At 50.8% G+C, this 21232-nt stretch overlaps 1 protein-coding gene across 9 annotated transcripts in view; it reads left to right on the top strand.

Moving 5' to 3' along the window:
- Window positions 1-276: 276 nt before the first annotated feature.
- Mroh4 (maestro heat-like repeat family member 4) overlaps window positions 277-21232 on the top strand; it is a 30779-nt gene continuing 9823 nt past the window's right edge. The window contains exons 1-17 of one of the 9 annotated variants that reach the window (XM_011245723.3): window positions 277-457; window positions 1474-1563; window positions 2178-2439; window positions 5098-5259; window positions 5397-5527; window positions 7579-7727; window positions 8714-8806; window positions 9012-9128; window positions 9351-9470; window positions 10046-10192; window positions 10681-10803; window positions 10895-10971; window positions 11524-11659; window positions 12301-12396; window positions 15876-15980; window positions 20683-20818; window positions 20896-20990. In XM_011245723.3, coding sequence (XP_011244025.1) covers window positions 5440-5527; window positions 7579-7727; window positions 8714-8806; window positions 9012-9128; window positions 9351-9470; window positions 10046-10192; window positions 10681-10803; window positions 10895-10971; window positions 11524-11659; window positions 12301-12396; window positions 15876-15980; window positions 20683-20818; window positions 20896-20990 — 1482 coding nt within the window. In that variant the 5' untranslated portion in view covers window positions 277-457; window positions 1474-1563; window positions 2178-2439; window positions 5098-5259; window positions 5397-5439. The other 8 variants (XR_003951423.1, XM_011245722.1, XM_006521353.3 and 5 more) reach the window with 8 other exon arrangements.

Genomic DNA, 21232 nt, shown 5'->3' with positions numbered 1-21232 from the left:
AATCAAAAACCTCGCCACTGATGGGTTCTCTATCACACCTATTGAAGCAAGGTTGCTGGACAGGAGCCAGGCCTGTGCTGAAGCCAGCTCCAGATCACAGATTGATCCCGAGGCCCAGCGAGAGCAGGGCCAGGGACTACGAGGGGCTGTTTTTCTCGAAGACAGCTAACCTTTCTTCCATCAGCCTGCATAGCTGTTGTCTGTACACTGGGGTGGGGGTTACTGGTGATCTTTCAGATCTTCGAGTGGCAGTTGGCTTAGCCACACCCCTTCCAACTGTCATTCTGAGGGGCATTGCAGACCGAAGAGTAGACTAGTCCAAATGCCCTGGGGTAACCACAGTGATTATATGTCCCAAGACCACCTGGACAGTGTTCCTTCTTTGGCCATCAGGTCCTCAAGTCAGACTTGGAGGAGCAAGCCAGTAGCAGAGCTGCAGATATTACAGGGGCTCTAGGTAGGGTCCCCCCAGGCCATCTAAACCATGAAGCAGGCTCTGTCAAGCAGCTGTACATGTTCAAGCCTCCTAGGGGGACAAAGTCTATTCTTGAGACTGTCAGATGGGGCAGAGGTTTTACAAAAGGAGCCCCCCTTAGAGCTCCTCTGGGACTATTCCCAGTAGCCCTTACTGTTTTTCAGATGACACTGACACAGATAATGTGTCTTGCCCCTGTCTGATTTCCATTGCTCCTCAACTGCCCTCAGTGTCGGTTAGGATGGAATCCTCAGGGCTGAGGTTCCCTCCTGACCTCCCAAACACCCAGTGGCTGTTGGGAACTTGTCACTCAAGCCTTTGGGGGCTTCTGGTTGGATTTCTTGGGGGCACAATCCCCACTGAGCCTTGGGGATAGTAACTCAAAGACAGGTCTGTCTTTGAGGAGGCATTTTGCCTTAATTAAGCCCCAACTGGGGACTAGTCGAGATTTTGTCATCTCAGGGAACCTTTCGAGTCTGTCCCCTGCCCCCAGACAACCAGATCTCACAATGTGTGTGTGTGTGTGTGTGGGGGGGGTTTCCTTCAGAAGCTTCAATAGTAGATGGCAGGATCCTGAGTGGATATTCCCACACCCTGAAGGATGAGAAATACCCTCTCCCTCTTCTTTCTTAACCCTCTAGGTCATCTGGTTCTGTACAGCTGCCTTATTTTATACTCTTCTGCTGTCTCTCCCCAGTCGAGGGCACTCTCTGGATTGCCAGGCAACAATGAGAATCTCAATAAACTTCTCCTTAGGAATGGGGTGGGAGGCAGGGGAAGGAGGGGAGACACACCTAGTGGAAGCAGAGTCTCCTGCAAAGTCTCTTTTTCCCTCCAGGGAGCTGTTGGGAGTCCCAAGAGCGCTCCTCTACTCTTGGCTAACTCTAGCCTCCTTTCTCCCTTCCTTGAATCTTGATGCAGGCAGGGCCCAAAGTTTTCAACTTTACCCTTGGCTAGGCACAAACAGCCCCCAGTCACATTGCCTCCCTTCTTCTCAGGCTGCCCAAGGCCACCAGGCTCAAGACTTCAGGTGCTAGCAGAGCCCTGGACCAGATCCTGTCTCTCAGTTTCCAGCCCCAAAGCCAGAGGTATGGTTTTACATCTTCTGCTTGCCTTTCAAAAACCAACCAACCAACCAACCAACCAACCAACCAAACAACCAACCAAACAAACAAACAAAACCTCACGGCTTTTTAAATTTTAAGTAGCATTTTTTTTGTTGTTTTGTTTTCCTGACAGTAGTAAAATAGGCTCCTTTGCACTGTCCCCCATGAAAGTCTGGAATCACAATATATTGGGAAAGTGGATCTTAAATTAAAATTCTGGGTCTTTGTCCCTGAGCCAGACAACATCCGTGTGATCAGTCGACATTTTGGGAGCAGGTTTCCAGCACTGCCCACCGAGTGTCTCTCTTTGACCCTGTGGCTATTTAAGACCTAGGAAGAATCGGTGAACAGTGATTTTTTGGGCATTTCTACTTTTTAATCCTTGGACTAAATTCCTGAAAGTGGGAGTCTAGGACAAGCAGACCATGATGCCCCAGGATAAGAGAGTCTTTGACAGCAAATGACCTACACAGGTGCAAGTTGACCAGTGGGGTTCTCTGGGGCTCTTGGTGACAACTGTCATCTGTGTTATCACCCAAGCAGTGTGCATGTGTGAGTAACAGGTCTTTTCCATGTTTTTCTGTTTCTTTGAGTAGCCTGGAGGTCACCTCTGCACTGCCTTTCAGCACACAGAAGTCTTTCTTCATCTACCAAAGACTGCTTCGCTGCAGCAGCTGCAGAGTGCACTGATATCCTGGTGGCCCTCAGAAGTTCACTGCGTGCCCAGCACTAACCCAGAGCCAGAGAGTAAAGAGAAAGCTGGAGAGCTCAGGTGGGAGAGGCCGCAGCACCAAGGGATGGAAAGGTGACAACGAAGGATCGAGGGGCGTGTAGGCAGTCAAGACAGAAACATTCCAGGTAATAAGACAGTTTATACCAAGCCAGTGATGGGACCCTCGTGCCTCCTTTCAAAGAACTAAAGAGGGTCGTGGCTTCCTGGAGACTGATGGGACTGTGGCTGACCACAAGAGACTTGGCAAGGAGCTGTGGCTGAGTGAACCAGGTTGCAGAAGCTGTGCAGGTTCTCTGGGGGTCTGTGGGGTTGAGGATTAGAGGGTTGAGAGAGAGAGAGGAGTTGAGAATCCCTGGACACACAGAAGGATCTGAAAAGCTGGTCTCTAGGTTCCTTGGGTAGCCCAGCTAGGTGCAAGCTGATTGGATTAGGTTGGAGAGGAAAAAGAGTTTGCATGGGAGAAGCTAGCACAAGCAAGGAGCAGGAGGGGGGAGGGTGGGTAGAAGAGATAGCAGTGTCTCCTCTATTCTCTGCAAGCCTCTTGTTATAGACCTATCTGCCATCTGTAGCCATACTTGACCCCCCTTTGCCCTCAGTGGCCCCCTCACCTTGGGTCACTGTCCGACCCTTACTTTAGTCTCCGTGTCTTGTCCCATGTCCTCCATGCAGCCTTCTAGTCCCCTGTTCCCCTCCACTTCTATCTACCCCAGGCTCGGGGACAGTCACTTAAAAATGGCTTTTGTGGCTTCCATGAAAAAATTGTAAAGGTCTAGTTTGCAAAAGAGAGAGGTTCAACATCCCTGGACCCTTTTCAAGGCCTGAGGGCAACCCTCTGCTCTAGTTTGATGGGCAGAACTACTAAGAGTTCTAGGTGATGGAAAGAATTCAAGACAGAACAGCCTAAAGTTTCTAAGGCCAGATGTGGCATGGCCAGACAATGACATGGCCACTGTGGCTTGGAAATCCAGAGTCAGCTCTGGCTGGGGTGAACAATAGCTTAAAGCAGATGGGAGGGGCTCTAGCTGGGGTTGTAGCGGGGCCAGACAGTTGGGTTATCAGGGGGAACCTTGAGGCCCCAGATGGGCAACAGACTTCAAAATGGGGTAGTGTTAAGGCCACCAACACTGGGCCACACTCAGCCCCTGGCGCTGAGCAGGATGGGGCACAAAATGGCAAATGGGTCAGAGTGTCACCAGAGGTTCTCCCCTCAGCTAGAAGGCAGGCCCTCATGCTCTTCCCCACTCATAGCCATGCTTGCGCAGCCGATCACTCTCTAGCTCTCACCTATAGTCAGTCAACACAGCATCTGTTCCTTCATGGTACCATGAGTGCACACAGTGCCAGGCCCATGGAGCATATAGGTCTGAAGGTAAACAGAGCTTTCTTTTCAGGAGAGGTAGGTGCTCAGTGGCCTCTCCGACCCCCACCCCATGCCACAGGGTTAGCGAAGAAGCCATGAGAAGCCTTAGGACAGAGGTGTTAAAGAAGCCCCAGCCAGGCTGGAGCCAGCAGAGCTTGCAAAGAACTGCAGATAGGTGGTGGATGGGTGGAGGAGAGTGCTCAGAACAGGGAGCCTCAGGATGTGAGGGAGTAGGCTGGGTGCTAAGAGCTTGACTAATACTTGACAGAAGCAAAAGAGGGGATTTTGGCTCACAGCTTCAGAGGTCTCAGTCTGCCAGAGTGAGGAAAGCATGGCAGAGAGGAACAGCTTGAGGACAGGACACTGTAGGATGCTGGCACCCACATCCTTTCTCCTTCCCTCCCTTCATTTCATCTGGGAGGCCGGCCTATGGAATGATGCCACCCAACATTTGGGTCAGGTCTTCTCCTCTTGACTGATCTGTTTTGGAAGCACCCTCACAGACATACCTAGAGGTGTACTTGGCCAATCTCCCAAGTTCTTCAAAATCCATTTAACAAAAAAAGTGGGGTAGGGAGCCTGGCATGAATGCTTTACAATAGAGTTGCAAGACCAGGGGGAAATGCCAGAGAGTGGCCCTCAGAATACTTGGGAGGTTCCCAAACTGAGCAGGGATGTGGATAGACAGCAGTGAGGTGAGCTAAATGGGGAACTGGCTAGCTTGCTGCCTAGGGTCTGGTGTACACCCCAACTTGGCAAGGCTGGACAGATGGGACATTTGCTCAGAGTACTGAGATGTCCCAAGTATGGGGTGAATCTGTAGCCAATACCTGCAACCAGACACTCTAGACTATGGGTCTTAAGGCAGCCTTGGTGACACATAGAGTCCCCAGATCCCTGCACCATAAGGTACATTTATTTTAACAAGGAGAACATCTGAAGCCTATGTGTGGGTAGGATGGCTGGTTCACAGAGAAGGATCCAAGTTCTGGGGATGCCTGAAGAAAGGATTGTCAGGATAAAGGCTGCAGAGTGGGATCGGAGACCCCACCACACCCATGTTAAGTAGATGTCTTAAAGCTGTCTTAGTCACTGTTCTATTGCTGTGAAGAGACACCATGACCAAGGCAACTCATTTGACTAGGGGTTGGCTTACAGTTTCAGAAGTTTAGTCCATTATCATCATGGAGGGAAGCAGGGCTGCGTGCAGGCAGGCCTTAGAGCAGTAGCTGAGAACTTTCATCCTGATCTAGAGGGGGTGAGGGAGGGAAACAGAGAGGGAGGGAGGGAGGGAGGGAGGGAGGGGGGAGGGAGAGAGAGAGAGAGAGAGAGAGAGAGAGAGAGAGAGAGAGAGAGAGAGAGAGAGAGAGAGAAACTGGCTTGAGTTTTTGAAAACTCACATTTCCTAAACCTTCTTAAATAGTGCCCCTCCCTGATGACTAAGCACTCAAATATTTGAGCCCCTGGGGACCATTCTTATTCACCCTACCTTGTGGACCACCACAGAAGCGGAGCAGAAAAGGCTGGACCAAGGCTTTCTGAACATCACACTGCTGCCTCCAGGACCAACTGTGTTGTATCTAGAGTAAATAAGGGGGGCCCAGGAGATGCTTGAGTTGATCAAGAGAAAGGGGCTTAGGAAGGCTTGGGGAGGTTGAGAGTCCCTGTGGTCCTGTCCTGTCCCCAGGTAGGTAAGAGATATGGATATCCTGTCCTTGCCAGGTCTTCCAAAGAATCACTGGTTCCATTTTGGCTATGCTTGACGATGGCTCCTGCCAGCTCCTCAAAAAGATCCTCTCCCCGTAGGAAGATCAGTTGCCCATTGCCCAGGAGGGAGCAGGAGCTGGAGCTTAGTAAGTAGGGTGCAACAGTAAGTGGGAGTTAGGGGGTGGGCACACTGCTGAGGGAGGCCAAGGCCCCTTGGGATGAACGGGCTGAGAGCAGGTGCTCACATCCGAACAGTGTGTGGATTGAGGGTCATTGAGACCCTGACTTGCTGAAATAGGGCACTGGGCAGAACCCACTCATTTACATGTCTCCATCCCTAGGAAGGACAGCTGAAATGGCGCTACCATGCCTACATCCAAGAAGTTAGGTGGCGTTGACTAGGTACCATTGCCACCCAGATGGACAGGGACCTTACAGCTTCTCTTGTGTTGTTCTTATGGCTCTGGGGGCATAAGGGGTGGCCTGTTAAGAAATGCTTATGCTTACTGAGGGTCTCAGTGCCTGGCAGGTAGATAGGCAAAAGTTTTTACTGCATGGCCAAATGTGTGTGAGCATGAGCGAAGGAATTATTGACTTCCAGTGGGTTGTGCAGTGTCTTGGTTACCAGCTCAAGGTAGGGTGAGTGATGCCCTCAGATGACAACAGCAGGAACCTTTCTGCCATAACTGAACAGGGCCAAGACCAAGGCTCAGGTGAGGATCCTGTATAGTAGTACTTCTGGTACCAGGTCCTATAGGTCATGGCTTGCAAATGTTGAGTCTGACAAGAGCCCTGTGATGAGGCAACCCTTGTGTGTGAATCAGAGTGAGACTTAGTTCCACTTTCATCATGACTGGCTTTGTATATCATCTTTGTAAAAACAATGGACAATGTAGAAGTAACATACAGCCATCAAGAAACCTCTAGGATTTTCCTGTTGGTGAGGAAGGGGACTTTTATACATACATATGTTATCTCTACATGGTGTTTGCAAAAATACCTGACATAAGCATAGGAGGGCCTATGTGTTTAGGCTCATTTGGTGCACAGTGGGGCTACTTCAGTAGCCATGGTCTATACTAAGCAAAACAGCATGGTGGAAAGTCCAGGTGGGCAAAACTTCTCACCAGATGGTGGCCAAGAAGCAGGGACCAAGAAGAAGACACCCTTCCAGGGGCATTCCAGTGGCAACCTTATTCCATTCAGACTTCATCTCCCAATAACACCACCAACACTGACACCATCAGCAGCAGATAAGGCCACTCACTAAGTGGGTCAGATCCCTCATGACCATAGGGGAGACATCTGCGTGGACCAAGGCTTCAGCCCATGAGTCTTTTGGAGGGACAGATGGAAGCCATAATGGTGTGGCTCTAGACATGCTTTTCTGTTTGCACTTGGAGATAGCTACTAAGCGGGTTTTCAGAGAAGGGTTCACTTCTCAGCCACATGTCTGTAGGATGCAACTGTCTTCCCTCACACATTCTTGTCTTTGTCTCACAAGTAGATAGAAAATTACAGCCCCAGGATTCACCTTCCTACCCCATTGATAATGAACGTGGCTCTTTTGGATGTGTTTATGGCAGTGGGATGTGTTTACGGCAGCCTGACTGGCTGGCAAGGTAGAGGCCTCCGTGAGTCCACATAGCTCCTACCATAGATGCAGCCAACTCCTTTCCAGCTCTTCCACACTGTAGGGGATGGCCAGGTCCCAGGAAGTCTGTGGCTGATGACTGCGGAAATGCCTGCTCTTTAGAATTCTGTATAGGCTTATAGATGACAAACCCCATGCTGATAGTCTATTGAATGCTTACTTGCAGCTTTGTGATTTAAACATGGGAGGAGCTAGCTGTTTGATTACTGAGGCTAGGCTGGAACTATGTCAGTATGTCACTCCAAATGACCTGCAGTTGAGGCCACATTCCTGGTCTCTGTGAAGTCTCTGCTCCCAAGCCAACTGGATGAACCCAATGCTGAGCTGGCCACCAGGCCTCCTTGATGCATCTGTGTTGATGGAAGCCAAGTCTGCCTCCAGTGTCTGTCCTTTCAGTGTGCCAAGCACAGTCCTGGAAGGGCAGGTGTTAGGTGACCCCCAAGGTGGTCCTCTGCACCCAGCTCAGGAAGGCTGCTTCTTAGGTCTTGAGGGACTGGTGGATGTGGCTTGTATTGCCCACCTCTGCTTCTGGAACCTCTACAGATAACTTGGATGTGGGGCTCTTGGGGGAGTACTTGAATATCAACCCATCCTGGGAGGACATGGTGGTCAATAAGATCAAGAACATGATGGTCATGGAGCAGGGCCAAGTACTAGACACCATCTGCCACTTCCTAGAGAAGGAAAACCAGGTATGTTCAGAGAGACTGATACTCCCCACTGGTTGGGAAATTCACGGGGCCTGGGAGGAAGTCAAGGAACTCTGTGGAACCTGTCCCAAGCCACTACGTTGAACTCATCAATGGCCACTCCTGGACTCCCAGAGGTCTTGGTCATCTCTGAAACTCCTAAGCCTCTATGGGAAGGTGTTGGCGGGCTTTGGGGAGTTTGGGTAGATGTCTTACTTCCCACCTACTGGTGGAAAGGCACAGTCTACCCAGGATCCCAGGCTGTCAGGGTTGGCCAATGCATTTCCAGGCCCATGACTACTCTGAAAGCCTTCATGGCAGGGTGCTTCAGGACTGTCTACCTGGAACTTTTCTGTCCTCTAATGCCAGCTTGAGGACCACAGACAATACCAGGAGTGTTTGAGGTCTTGGGATATATGGGGCTATTCCTGGTGCGTGACTATCAAATTAATTTTTATGACCAATATCCCTCAGCTGTTGCCCACTCCCTCTGGGCCAATCATAATGGAACATTCTTTGAGGGCTACAGCAGGCCTGTGTGCTTATAGAGGGAGGGTAGGGAGGCTACCAAAGCATTCATAGGCATAGGGACTGAGAACCTAAGCTCAGGTGAGCAGGGGAAACCATCCAGTCAGAACAGAATGGGCAAATGCCCAGTAGGGTCAATCAACACAGAGGCACAATAACCAGGGACATGCCCAAATGCCAACAGGACTTTCTGTGTCTGCTAAGAATGTCAGTTTCTGACCTAAGGGTCTCAGGGCACTACGGCAGAGATAGGCACAGCCAGATTTACCTATGATTGAGGCTCTGGCTCCCAGAGGGACTTTACCTTTGGCTTTTTCTTGCCTATTTAAGAGCAGGCTGTCCTCCTAGACACAGATCTCGGGATCCTGGTAGGACTGTATCTGTTCTGCTAGTTCTAAACTCTGTATCACCCTGGAGGTTGGGTAGGGACAGGCAAGGCCTGAGTACCTGTTTTCCCACAGCTCTGGGAAAAGCCAGAGGTCTCATTCTGGAATCCTTCTGTTGAAAAGCTCCTAGAGTTTCTCAACCTGGACCCCAGGAAGGCTACTGATAAGGTCAGTGCCCCGCAGGCAAACTGCAGCCGTTTCAGCCCTGTGGAAATGCTTCAGGGAGGTGACCTCTCATGCTTTGTCCCACACAGTGGGAGGAGAAAGGGCTCCCTCTTGGGGATGGAGTAGCTCTGACCACACAGCCCTGCCTTGCTCAGATGGGTGTGTTTCTGAGCAGCATTAGCCTGCTCTCCACCCTACCTTGCCACAGGCTTTCTTCTTCCACCTCTATGGCATGATCCTGCGTGAGTGCCCCAGCGTGGAGAAGGTGCAGTGCCACCTGGCCAGCCTCCTGGATTTGTCCCATCAGCACTCCAGACAGCGGGAGGTGGGTTCAGCATATTGTCTTGTGTCTCTATACTAGTCCCCACCCCTCAACATCACTGTGGTATTATGGTATTGCAGTATTGTCTCACTGCATTGGACACTTCACCAGCTTTCCACCAGCCCAGACCCTGGGAGGCAGCCCTGGTGGAAGAACAGGCCCAAGAGAGCTGGACAAGGACATGTGCCATTCACTTGTGCCTCACAAGGGTGCTCTGGTATACAGGGCATTGCACTGGCTGTGGGCCTGGCCTCCACCAAGCACTTGGAGGAGGTGTGGGCCCTGTTGGAGCACCTGGGCCGTACCAAGTTTCTGCAATCAGTTGCTGCAACAGAGGACAGCCAGGTAGGGAGGTCCCGAGTACCGGAGCATGTTGAACAGGACAGCCCTGGGCATAGAAGGTGCCAGCTTACATATGCCCATTGGTGACACTAGGGCTCTTGCCTGGCCAACTTCCCTTAGGGGCTAGTGTAGGGGACACGGGATGGATGAAAGGTCTACTTTGTGCCCATGCTTCCTAGGAGTCCCCCCTCCAAGACCTTAGGAGTGGAAACTAGTGAGCTAAGGATCTTGAGCCAAGGAGTCTCCCATGCCATGCCTGGGCCTCAAGTTCTCAGATATGCCCTAGTAGCTTCACTGAGCAGTTCTTCTTTCCTGGCCAACATCCCCGTCCCCCCACTCTGCCCCGCCCTCACCCCTGTAACTGTGCTGGGAAGAATCTACATAGTAATCCCAAAGAGGGGCTTCCTTGATGAGAGGACTAGTGTCAGCCCTAGGCCTGAGCCTATGGAGGATGGATAGTGATGGCCAGCACCCTAAGTCACTACAGGGACTTCAACTTTCTCCTTGGCAGGAGGGAGGTGGGGGCCGGGAGGACTGAGAAGGTAGCACCCTCCAGCCTAGCTGTCACCCACCCACAGCCATCAGACAACCTTCGATGGAAATGGGTCAGCAGCACCTCCCTGCTGTGCTATGGTCAGATAGCCAAGCATACCAAGGAGCAGATCCTGCCCTGGGTGGACAACATCGCCTCGAGGATGGTGTACTACTTCTCCTGCGGCCCCTGTGTGAGGCCTGCCCCACCTCTCCATAGAAAGGCAGGGTGGGTGGGCAGAGCACCTGGATTCACTCACAGAAGCAGTTCTCGAGCATGGCATCCCTGGTGACTGGGGAACAGAGCCCACTCGGGGTCTGCTCCTTGTACTCCTGGGTCCAGTGCTCTGGCGGGCAGGTGACTGGGATAAGGCTGTGTATTTCCAGGGTAGTGAGGCTGACCCAGGCAGAAGGGAACCCTGTACTTAGCTTCCTCAATTGGCAGAGAAGTTGTATGTGTGAGTAAGGTTGCCAAGTAAATGTGTTAGCTCTGTGTACCTGTGTATGCGGGGGTTTCTGTATGTTGTATGTGTGGGGTGGGTGTCTGTGCATGTGTTTGTGTGTGTGTGAGGTACACACCTTCCTGTTCCACTGATCAAGGGAGGGAGGCTGCTTGGGATGTGTGACAGGATTTTAGGGAAGTGTCCCCTGACTTGGCCTTTGGGTCATCTATGGGGGACAGGATGAGATCCTGAAGTCCAGCTTCCTCTCTGCGACCATCCTGCTCACCAGATCGCTCCAGGCAGAGTACAGCTCCCAGAGGTACAAGTTCACACAGACACCAGAGCTCATCCAGTGCCTCTTGGTGAGTGGCACTGGGGTCCACACTGGGTCCCAAGGACCCAGGGTAACCAGCCAGAGGCAGCTGCCACACTTGCTCTTCCTCTGCCCTCCAGGGCATCCTCCAGAAAGAGCCCAACTCCCTGACCAATTTCTTACGGCAGAAGATCATACTGGTCATCATAGGCCTGAGGTAACTCACTGTCGCAGGGCACAAGAAGGGAGATAGGCCAAGTCCTGAGATTATGGTACAGTCAGTGTGTGAGGGGCTGGGGCCTGGGGGTGGGGGGCGTTAGACTAATGGATTGCTGAGGCCTTGCGTGTTCTGCCTAAGAGACTACATTTGCTTTCAATCATGGCCAAGATAAATTAACACTGGCAAAACCTAAGCATTGGTCATAGTTACACACTGAACACAGTCCTGAGCATAGACTGGGCCCTAACCCAGGTTATACACAAAGCCTGGCTTTTCACCCTTGGACCCTGATCTCACTGCTGTCTATATTTGCACATATGCTGACCTACTCATAGTGTTGATTCTGACCTCAGAAAGTGTCTAGGTTTCCCCCAAGCAAGTGTCAATGAATCAGAACAGCTCACCATAACCCGTGTTGTTAGCCCCTGCCATTGCTCTGAGCCAAGACAGTGCCTATTTTCACATTCTAATTGTGCTGACATGTTTTTTTTTTCCGGGGGCCCCTTGGGCCAGCATTGCACCCTAGCCTGTCACTTTGTTCTCTTGCAGTAACCTGCGGCCCAGATTCAAACCCCTTCTCAAGTCCCAGATCCTGAAGACCTGTCTGCAGACTGTGTATATGCTTCCTCCTGCCAAGGACTCGAGGAATGACTTATTTTCAGTGGAGCAAGCCTCAGATACCACGGTGATGCCCTGGGTTTAGCATGTCTCCCTCCCAGAGGCATGGGTTCCTGGTGTTAGGCCAGGGGTTAGCCTTGTCTGGTGATTGGCAGGAAGAGGAGCTCTGTCTGGGTGTAGATCTGTCTTGCCTGGAGCACAAGCTCTCTTCAATCTTAGAAAGGCCAGGACCTTCGAGGTTTTCTGCTCAAACAGACTCTGGTCTCAGTGCTGTGCTGGCTCCATGCACAGCCTTCCTGTACTTGTCCAAAAGCTTACTAACCAACCAACTAACTAACTAAGATGTTTTATTTGTATCTGCTAAGTTTTCAGCGGCTGAGACATCAGCCAAAAATCCTCCTTGGGAAAGAGCAGGAAAGAGTGCAGAATAGCAGGCATCAGGAGAGGGGTACAGGAGAGGGGTGAGCCGAGCTGGGGAGGACATACGTGAGGGACCTGTGTGTTTGTTCACATCACCCACACCTCCCCTTAAAACAAACCCTTCAGGAAGCAGGTCTTACTGTTCCAGACACTGCCAGTGTGTGGTCTGGCCTTAACCTGCCAGAGTTAGACCCAGGAAAGTCGATGCTTCTCAGCCCTCACGGAGGAGCTGGAGAGACCACGAGGTGGCCTGGCTATACGACACTAGCTAGCCCTGACCTTTGCCAGGTGCTGTACAAGAAGACAGTACGTGCCCTCGACCTTCTTCTCCAGAACTTCATTTCCGAGAACCCGAGCATGGACGAGGTCTGCTTCCTCCTGCAGGTGAGGCTTGTGAGCCAGCCTGGGCTACTATGGGATGGGCAAGTGGGCAGTGTGTGTGTGTGTGTGTGTGTGTGTGTGTGTGTGTGTGTGTGTGTTTGCACCTGTGGTGTGAAGAGACAAAATAGATCAAGGTAGGCAGAAAAATGAGAAATATACAAAGATAGAGATGAGAGAGATAGAGACATAGAGATATAGCAGAAGGGAAAAAGACAGATAAAAAACAGATACATAGACAGATAGACAGAGATAAGGAGTCAGAGCGAGGGAGGGAGAGGGAGGAGAGGGAGAGGGAGGAGAGGGAGAGGGAGGAGAGGGAGAGGGAGGAGAGGGAGAGAGGGAGGAGAGGGAGAGAGGGAGAGAGAGAGAGGGAGGAGAGGGAGGAGAAGGAAGAGAGGGAGGAGAGGGAGGAGAGGGAGGAGAGGGAGGAGGGGAGGGAGAGAGAGAGGGAGAGAGAGGGAGAGAGAGAGGGAGAGAGGGAGAGGGAGAGAGGGAGAGAGGGAGAGAGGGAGAGAGGGAGAGAGGGAGAGAGGGAAAGAGGGAGAGAGGGAGAGGGAGGTATCACTACCAACTTACCAACTGGAAGCAAGGTCACAATTCTTCTTCCTGGTACCCCTTATGGCCTCCCTGTTACCTGTATGGGCTCACCACATGTCTTACTTAGGGTTTTACTGCTGTGAGCAGACACCATAACCAAGGACACTCTTATAAGCACAACATTTAATTGGGGCTGAGTTAAGGGTTCAGAGATTCAGTCCATTATCAAGGTAGGAGCACGGCAGCATTTAGGCAGACATGGTGCAGGAGTAGCTGAGAGTCCTACTTTTGCATCTGAAGGCTTTTAGCAGAATACTGGCTTCCAGGCAGCTAGGGTGAAGTCCTTAAAGCCTACACCCACAGTGATACACCTACTCCAACAGGACCACACCTAGTAGTGCCACTCTCTGTGCCAAGCATGCACAAACCATCACATCACTCTTGAAAAATATTGTGTGGGGGAGTGAAGGGCCTTAGGACTAATACAATTGAGAAATCTCAAGAAGAAGGGCTCCACTGTATGGCCCCATATCCCTCTGCTTTGTTCCATTCTATCCTGGTGGGTGTGAGCAGGCCAGACTCCTCATTGAAGGGTAGCAGGTAGCAGCATCCTTGTCAGCCCTGGGCACCCCACAGGCCAGGAGAACACACTAGCTTCTGCTTTACAGCTAAGGAAATTGGTTTGAGTGGGCCTTGTTGGCCACTGACTCCAAGATGTAAGGCCTGGTCCCACCCTCCCCCTAGCATAGCACCAGAATAAAGTGTGTCCCTAGAAGGTTCTAGGCTCTTTCCTCAGCTCTGAAAGGTAGGAGCTATGCTGTTCTTTGACATCAGGTGAGGTTGGGTGTGGATTTCAGCAAGGGGGAGATGGAGGTCAGGGTGGGACTAGAGGCCTAGGCACTCTGAGATTGGCTTCTCTTTATAGCTCTGATGAGTACATCAGAGAATATGAGGGAGGCCGAGCTGAGTCACCAACAGAGTCAGAGTCTAGGTAGGAGTATGGCAGCATCCTTCAATAGTCAGACTATTGAAAATGTCTTTCAATTTGTGGTTGTACCAAGTCAACAATGCCACGGTACGTACCACTAGCCAGAGTTTCATGCTGCCCAGAAGCTTGACTGATCCCAAGCAGTGACCCCTGGTGACCCATTCTGGTTAGATAGACTTCTCCCTGTCCTAGCCATGCTGAGCAGGAGCTTTGTCAGATCCCTGCCCCCGGGAGGGGTGGGTACATGTCAGTCATAGTCAGCATGTATCCCTGATTGTCTGAGGCTAGTGATAGGACCAACATCAGGGAACTGGCCCAGAACATAGGACTAAAAAGGAAGGGTCAGGTCACTGGAGCAGTTGGCCCCAGGCATCTGAAAAGCTTCTGCTCAGCCCAGTGGCTGTCCCTGAAGTGGCTTAGGAAGCACCCAGGGGAGAAAGACTCTCCCAAGCGCCAGTTCTGTGTCAGGCCCAGCGGTAAGCCACTCACCTACAGAGTTTACCATGAACTCAGGGTTTCCTAAGCATTCGGAAGGTGTCATGTTCCTGCATGGTTTTGAAGTAGTATCTGGTCCTCACCCTGCCCCTCACACAGTCCCTCTCCTCCGCTTGAGGATGATATGTGTGTGAGGCCTGGCAGCCCGAGCAGATGGAGACAGCTGAGTCATCAGAGGACTTTGCAGTTTTGTCCCTTCCCCACCCCGAGAGCATGACAGGTTGGCCTGGTATGTGCACCGCAGCTGTGTGACCAACCATGAATATATACCAAAGCCTTAATCCCCAAAGCTCAAGCCTTAGGAGACTTTCCAGTGGCTGAACCTTTGACATCCAGACCTGGCACAAGACCAGGAACAACATGAGAGCTTTGTGGCCCTATGTGTTCTTTCTGTGTGATATCTGTGGTGACCTTGTCATGCCGTCTGTAATAAACGGGCAAACACACCAGAGTGTCCCCAAGTTGTGTACACTGTTCCAGTAAATTCAATGACCCTAAGGAAGGAGTGGCGGGGGAGGCCCCCATGGGTGTGGTAGAACACAGATTTATTGTCCTTTGGTATCTGTTGAAACCTGGTCCCCACTGTGAGGCACTTTAAAGGCTACAAGCCTAAGCTAGTATTGGGAATAAGGCAGAAAACTACATGGCTGAACCCTGGTAGCTGTGTGTGTGTGTGTGTGTGTGTGTGTGTGTGTGTGTGTGTGTGCATGTGTGTGTGTGTGTGTGTGTGTGTGTGTATAAGAGAGAGAGAGAGAGAAGTACTAGGTAGAGATGGTTAGAGCACTAAGTGCTCTAACACTGAGCCCAAGCCCTCCTGTGATGGCCTTTATGAGAGGTGGGGGGAGCTGGGAAGAAACAGGCACATATGTGTTTCCAGTCTCTGTGATGTGGTGTCCCTTAGCACCTCAGGACTGTAACCAAGGCCATCACCAAGTCCTCCAGAGCATGTGCCATTATAACCAAACAGCTTTGTAAAGTAGTCAGCTTTGAGTATTTTGTTACAGTAACGAAAGGTGGCCTAATATAATTTATAGTGGGTTGGATTGAAACATGAACCACAGTTGGGGCTTGTGACTGGCTCCAGAGTTGGGGAAGTCTCGGGGACAGAGCCCTTAACCTGTGGGACCTGACATGGCATGCAGGTTGATAGTATTAAAGTTTAGTTGAGTTGTAGGATGCTTGTGTTTATCCTAGGATTTATTTTTTAGCTGGTGCTAGCAGAATTGTGTTGGCTGTGAAGAACATGAAGGTTTCTTAGGTTTTCTCTACATCTAAGATGGTCCAAAGCTGTGAGGCACCCCAGAACTGAAGGGGTGGATTGATGGACAGGCAAGGAGGCCAGTGCTCTGGCTGGGTAGCTGTTTCCCTTCCTTCCTGGCAAGCCCTACTCAGGGCTCATCTAGAGCTGGGAGCAATATGGTCTGTGGGCCCAGGTTCTCACCCTCTGCTCCATTCACCCCAGCACATAGAATACTGGCTGATGTCTGACAAGATCCATGAGCGCAGTCGGGCTGTCCAGTCCATCTACCTGCTTCTGCAATATGTGGTGGACTCTTTGAAGCTTGCTGTGAGTTTCCTATACCCCCAAACCATGGCGAGCACCTGATGGGGGAATGGAGGTCAGCATCCGGGGACATGGTCTTTCCATAGGCTGTCTCGGAGCCCTTAGGCTGGGGACTGTGACTACAGCTCAGTGGGGTGGCCTGAGGAAATCCCAAGAACAGAGACACAACAGAGGGCAGAGACTGGAGGCGTGAGAGGGGTAGGGGCTCTGGGGAAACAGCCTGTGTCTGGTCAGGAAGGCTGCAGTGTGGAAGAACACCATGTCTTATATAGTCCCAGAAACAGCTGATCTGAGAGCCGGGAATGGAGAAGCTGAGAGAAAGTGAGTCACCCTGTCCCTGTGCCCTCCTTCATGCTCCAGCTGCTTCACATGGAGGCATGTGGCTTAGATGGGAAGGTCCGAGACAAGCCCAAGTTCCTTAGGGTAGTAGGTATCAGCTACCACCCCACACCTCAAGGAAAATTATAAACAGGCTTTTCATGGGCCAGGTGTGGGTAGCTCAGCACTGAGAAGAAGGGCTGCAGGATTATATGAAGCCAGCATGAACTATACAGTGAAATCATGTCAGGAAGGAGGGGGAGAGGAAGAGGAGGGACAAAGGAAGGAGAGGATAAGGGTGACTAATTCAAGCCGAGAACTTTCAGATCTCTAGAAGAAGTCAGACCCTCCTCATAAAGGAAGGGCAGGCAGATTGGTGGTACAGCATTCAGAAGGCAGAAGCTACCAATGAGATAAAATGAGCTGTGGGGGCATACGTAGCTGTTAGTAGAGCAAGTCCGAGGCTGGAGCCCTAACACTACATGAAGTGGGTATGATGGTGTATGTCTGCCATCTCAGTACTCAGAAGGTGGAGGCAGGGAGGTGAGCCATTCAAGTTTATCCTTGGCTACATATTGAGACCAGCCTGGACTATATGAGACCCTCATCTCCAAACCAAAAATGATAAACTGACCTCATCAAAATGAGGAACTTTTGTGCCCCCGGCAGCCAAAGGACACAGATAGTCAAGAAGTGTGTGCAATGTGTGTATCTCACAGAGGACTTGTGTCCAGACAAGGTGATCAACTACCTCAGTAAAAAGCTAGCCAGCCCTTAAAATGGGCAAGCAGATGAAAAAAGGGGGGGGACATTGCGGAACCCATGAAAATGAAATGTGCCCCCACATAACTGGTCAAAAAGGAAATGCAAATAAAACCACCACAAGGTACCACTACCCACCCACTGGAAGAGTAAAATTAAGACTGGGAACAGCAAGTGTTGGCCAAGGTGTGGAGTCCCGGAAATGTCTCACACAGCATGGGGAGTGTAGGATGTTAACACTGCCTGGCAGAACTTTCAGCAGTTTCTTTGAAAGTTAAATAACACTTATGCCCTAAATGCATAGGTCTGATCCTAGCTGTTTACCAGAGAGGAATGAAAAGTTATATCCATAAAAAGGCTTATGCAAGAACACTTATATGGTGTTATTCATACTGGAGCAGATCTGGGAGCCCTGTAGATGTCCAGCAATAATAACAGGCAAGTAACTATGGCAACACCCGCCCAGCCATTCACAGGCATGAACTGAAGAGATACAGCTGAGAAGCCGAGTGTTGGGTGCTGTGGCTGAAGTGTGGAAATTGATGAAGATGTTGGAAGATGAGTTTCATCAGAGGGAATTATGTCTTTACCTTGAAACTGGCCCCTCTCAGGAATTGGTTATCCTTTGAGAGACCGGAAGTCTCTCTTATCATCCACACGCTGAGCTGGCACGCACTAGTGACAAGTGTCATCCAGCGCACAGTGAGAGAGGCCCTCTCCAGAAGGCACTGCCTAGTGTCTACACTACTAACTGTGAGCTAAATAAACTGCTCTGTCAATCATCCAGCCTCAATTACTCTTACAGCAGCAGAAAGAGAATACAGACGTGGGGACCTATTCAAACTTCCAAAACTATTGAATTTTTCACTTACTTGTAACCTCTCTGTAACTACAATCTTAAATAAAAATTACCATAAAAAGTGCTAAACATTCTGTAGTTTGGGTTTTGAAATATTATTGGTTTAAAACTTTATTTACTCTAAATATTTTGAAATTTAATTTATGAATGATAGAAGGGGTGTTTGTTTGGGGGTGGGGGTGTCTGGAAGGAAGGGTGTCCTGAAATCAGACAAGGACCTCCATCAAAGAGAATGTGGCTTTGTACTAGGGTTGGATGCTCTTAATACATGTCTGTCTGTCTGTCTGTCTGTCTGTCTGTCTGTCTCTCTCTCTCTCTCTCTCTCTCTCTCTCTCTGTGTGTGTGTGTGCCTGTGTGTCTGTGTGTGTGTCTGTGTGTTTAGTGCTGTGTGAAGTATCCTTGTATTGGGACAACTGATGAACTTTGGCTATAGACTGTGGATTAGATAAGGATGCTGATGTTGAAATAGATTTTTGTGACTGTGACTGTTGCATTTGTCACTAAGTTTCCTGATTAGTATGGAATAGACAGTAGGGGTATTTGAGGTAAAATGCCTGGTGTCCCCTGTCAGAAGAAGGGAGGGGAACGGAGGGATCCAAAGTGAACAGACTGTAGCTAAGGGGAAGCACTGGCCAGAGAGCACACAGGAACTCTGAGCTATTCTTCCATGTTTGAAGTGAAAATTGAAGCTCCAGTATTGAAGATGAAATGGCTTTTAAGGTCCTCCTGCGCGTGCAGTTAGGCCTGACCAAGGTTTGATGCTAGTGAGAGCTTTACCAGAAACTGTGGGTTGGACCTTGTGAAGCTGGCTTTGGGGATCCAGGCTGGGGCAGGCCTGGGGCAGTGAGGTCTGTTCTACTCAGGACCTAAGGGTTGGGCCTTAGAGAGGGATGAGAGGACACTGTTCTGTGCTCAGGGTTACACTCGGGGGCTCAGACCCCCCAGAAGAGAAGGGACAGTCAAGGCAGGTGGAAATGGCGCTAAGGAGCCTCATGAGAGAGGACTTGAGTGAGTCTTGGGTTGGTAATGGTGTGTGGTTAGATCCTGGGCACAGTACAAGTAGAGGCCACAAGAGGTTCTTCTGAATAGGCACCAGCCTGGACACCTAGCACCAGCTGAGGTGGCTGCTGAGTCTGCACTTGGTGTGTTCCCTCCTGGGTGGGGCAGGCTGGCCAGGTGTGAGATGGCTGCTGCACACGCTCAGGCCGCAATGCTAGTCTGGGTGTTGGGATCTGGCAGGTAGCTGAGAGGCTCAGCCTGTGGACTTCAGAAAGAAGCATCCGATACTAGGCTTTCCAGAGTGATGGATTCACCAGTGATACAAAAAAAGTCCTAGGCTGACAGTAAGCAGGCTGCTCTGCTCTGTCACCCCCCCAAGTCTGGAGCAGAAGCTTCACTTTGAGAGGACAGCAGTGTGGCCTACAGAGGGAGAAAGAGACTCTACAGATCGGGGCTGCTCCCATCCCAAGGCCCTGTCCCCAGTGCTTCACAATCCTCATCAGACCACTTTCCACACCCACAGACACCACCAGTGTAGAACGCCCCAGCCTGGGATGACGTCAGCTTGGGTGTAACCTACTCGGGCACCAGAGACTCACCAAAGTCAAGCTCCAACCATGTGGCCCTCCAGACCTCATAGGCTGGACATTCAGAGAAGGGAACATGTGCCCTCCCCATCATCTCTGGGAGGACTGCCAGGAGGTCTCTGTCACCACTCGTTCTGCACCACTTTGCCTATGGTAAAAGGAACCAAGGAAACATTGCATAGTGTATGGCTGTGTTCCCGAACTTAAAAGAACACACAAGTGTGAGGGAAGTCGATGATGCTAAGAAACATGCGACAACCACAAGAAAGAGTTAGAGGGACATTCTAGAACTGTAAAGGAAGCACACATCCGAGATGAAAAGCCACTGGTTCTTTTAACCAGCAGCTCAACCAGCACAGAAGAAAACAGAACTGGAACCAGGACAAAGGGACAAGAAAGCCCCGAGGAACAGGGCAAAAGCCCAGTGGGTGTGGAAATGTGTGGAATGCAAGCAGGATCCCGGGAGAAGTGAGATGATGGGGGCAGAGGAGGTGGTGCTGCCATGGTGGGAACTGCTCAGTTTGGCTGAGAAAGTACACACCTCCAGATAGGGATATCAAGAAATCCCAAGCAGGACACACTCGAAGGAAAACATCACAGCCCAAATTATTGAAGACCAGTGAGAAACAGGAGAATCCTAAAAGCAGCCAAGAGAAATGAATCTCAACACACATGGATATATGTTGGCAAACACATGCACACAGACATATAGGCATGCATAGGCATGCACACACACACACACACACACAAGACTACACATATCCACACAATCATGCATGTATATATACTGGCATACATACATGCACATACCATCATGCAGGTACACACTGGTAAGCCTGCATGCATACTCACTTACTAGCGCACGCACGCACGCACGCACGCACGCACACACACACACACACACACACACGCATGCACATGAACATAAGCCTGCAGGCACATATACATATCCACAGGCACACCTGCACACACCCACTTGAAGGACCCAGACTTTTGTTAAAAACAGAAATGCCTTTTCCAGATGAGAAGACAGGTGAGGGAGGTGAAGGTCAAGTGAGACAGGAGCCCCTCTCAAACCCTAGCCAGTGTGTCTCCCAAAGATGCTGGGGACAGGAGTGGAAGCAAGAATCGTCACAAAAGAAGCCAGACCTGGCTTTGCTAATTGCCTCTCTCTCCCCAGAAAGAGGCCGTGCCGTCCTTGCTGGGTCACCAAATAGGCATCCTGATTCTGCTGTGGCGGGACAAAGACAAGATCACACAGCAGCATTCTCACTTCTGTGTTTACCTGCTCATGGAGCTTGTTTTCCAGCAGAAGGGTGAGTGCAGCAGGGGCAGGGGTTCGGGGCTGGGGGCAGCAGGGAGAAGCAGCCCTCCTGAGCACAACTGTACACAGGGAAATTGGTGGAGTCTGCGCAGTGGAGTAAGATGAAGCACTTTGAAAGCAACGTGTTTAGAGAGTGGGAGATGAAGCTCTACCACCTGGTGAAGGTGAGCTTGCTCAGGCAGGGCCTGGGCCTCTGATGGCCCCAGAGCTCAGTGGTTAAATGGTTCCTTCCTCCCCACTCCCAGGCCTGAATAGATGGGTCCTCAGGGTCCCAGGGACCTGAACAGGCAAGTCAGTTGGGCAGAACCAGGATGGGATGGACTTCTGCTCTTTCCAGGGAAGTTCTCTGTACCTCCCTTCCCAGCAGCCTCTGCTCAGATGGGACCTTTAAACCCACAGGGCAAAG

Source organism: Mus musculus, chromosome 15 (assembly GCF_000001635.26).
Source record: "Mus musculus strain C57BL/6J chromosome 15, GRCm38.p6 C57BL/6J".
Taxonomy (NCBI): domain Eukaryota; kingdom Metazoa; phylum Chordata; class Mammalia; order Rodentia; family Muridae; genus Mus; species Mus musculus.
This window is presented reverse-complemented; position numbering and strand designations above follow the sequence as displayed.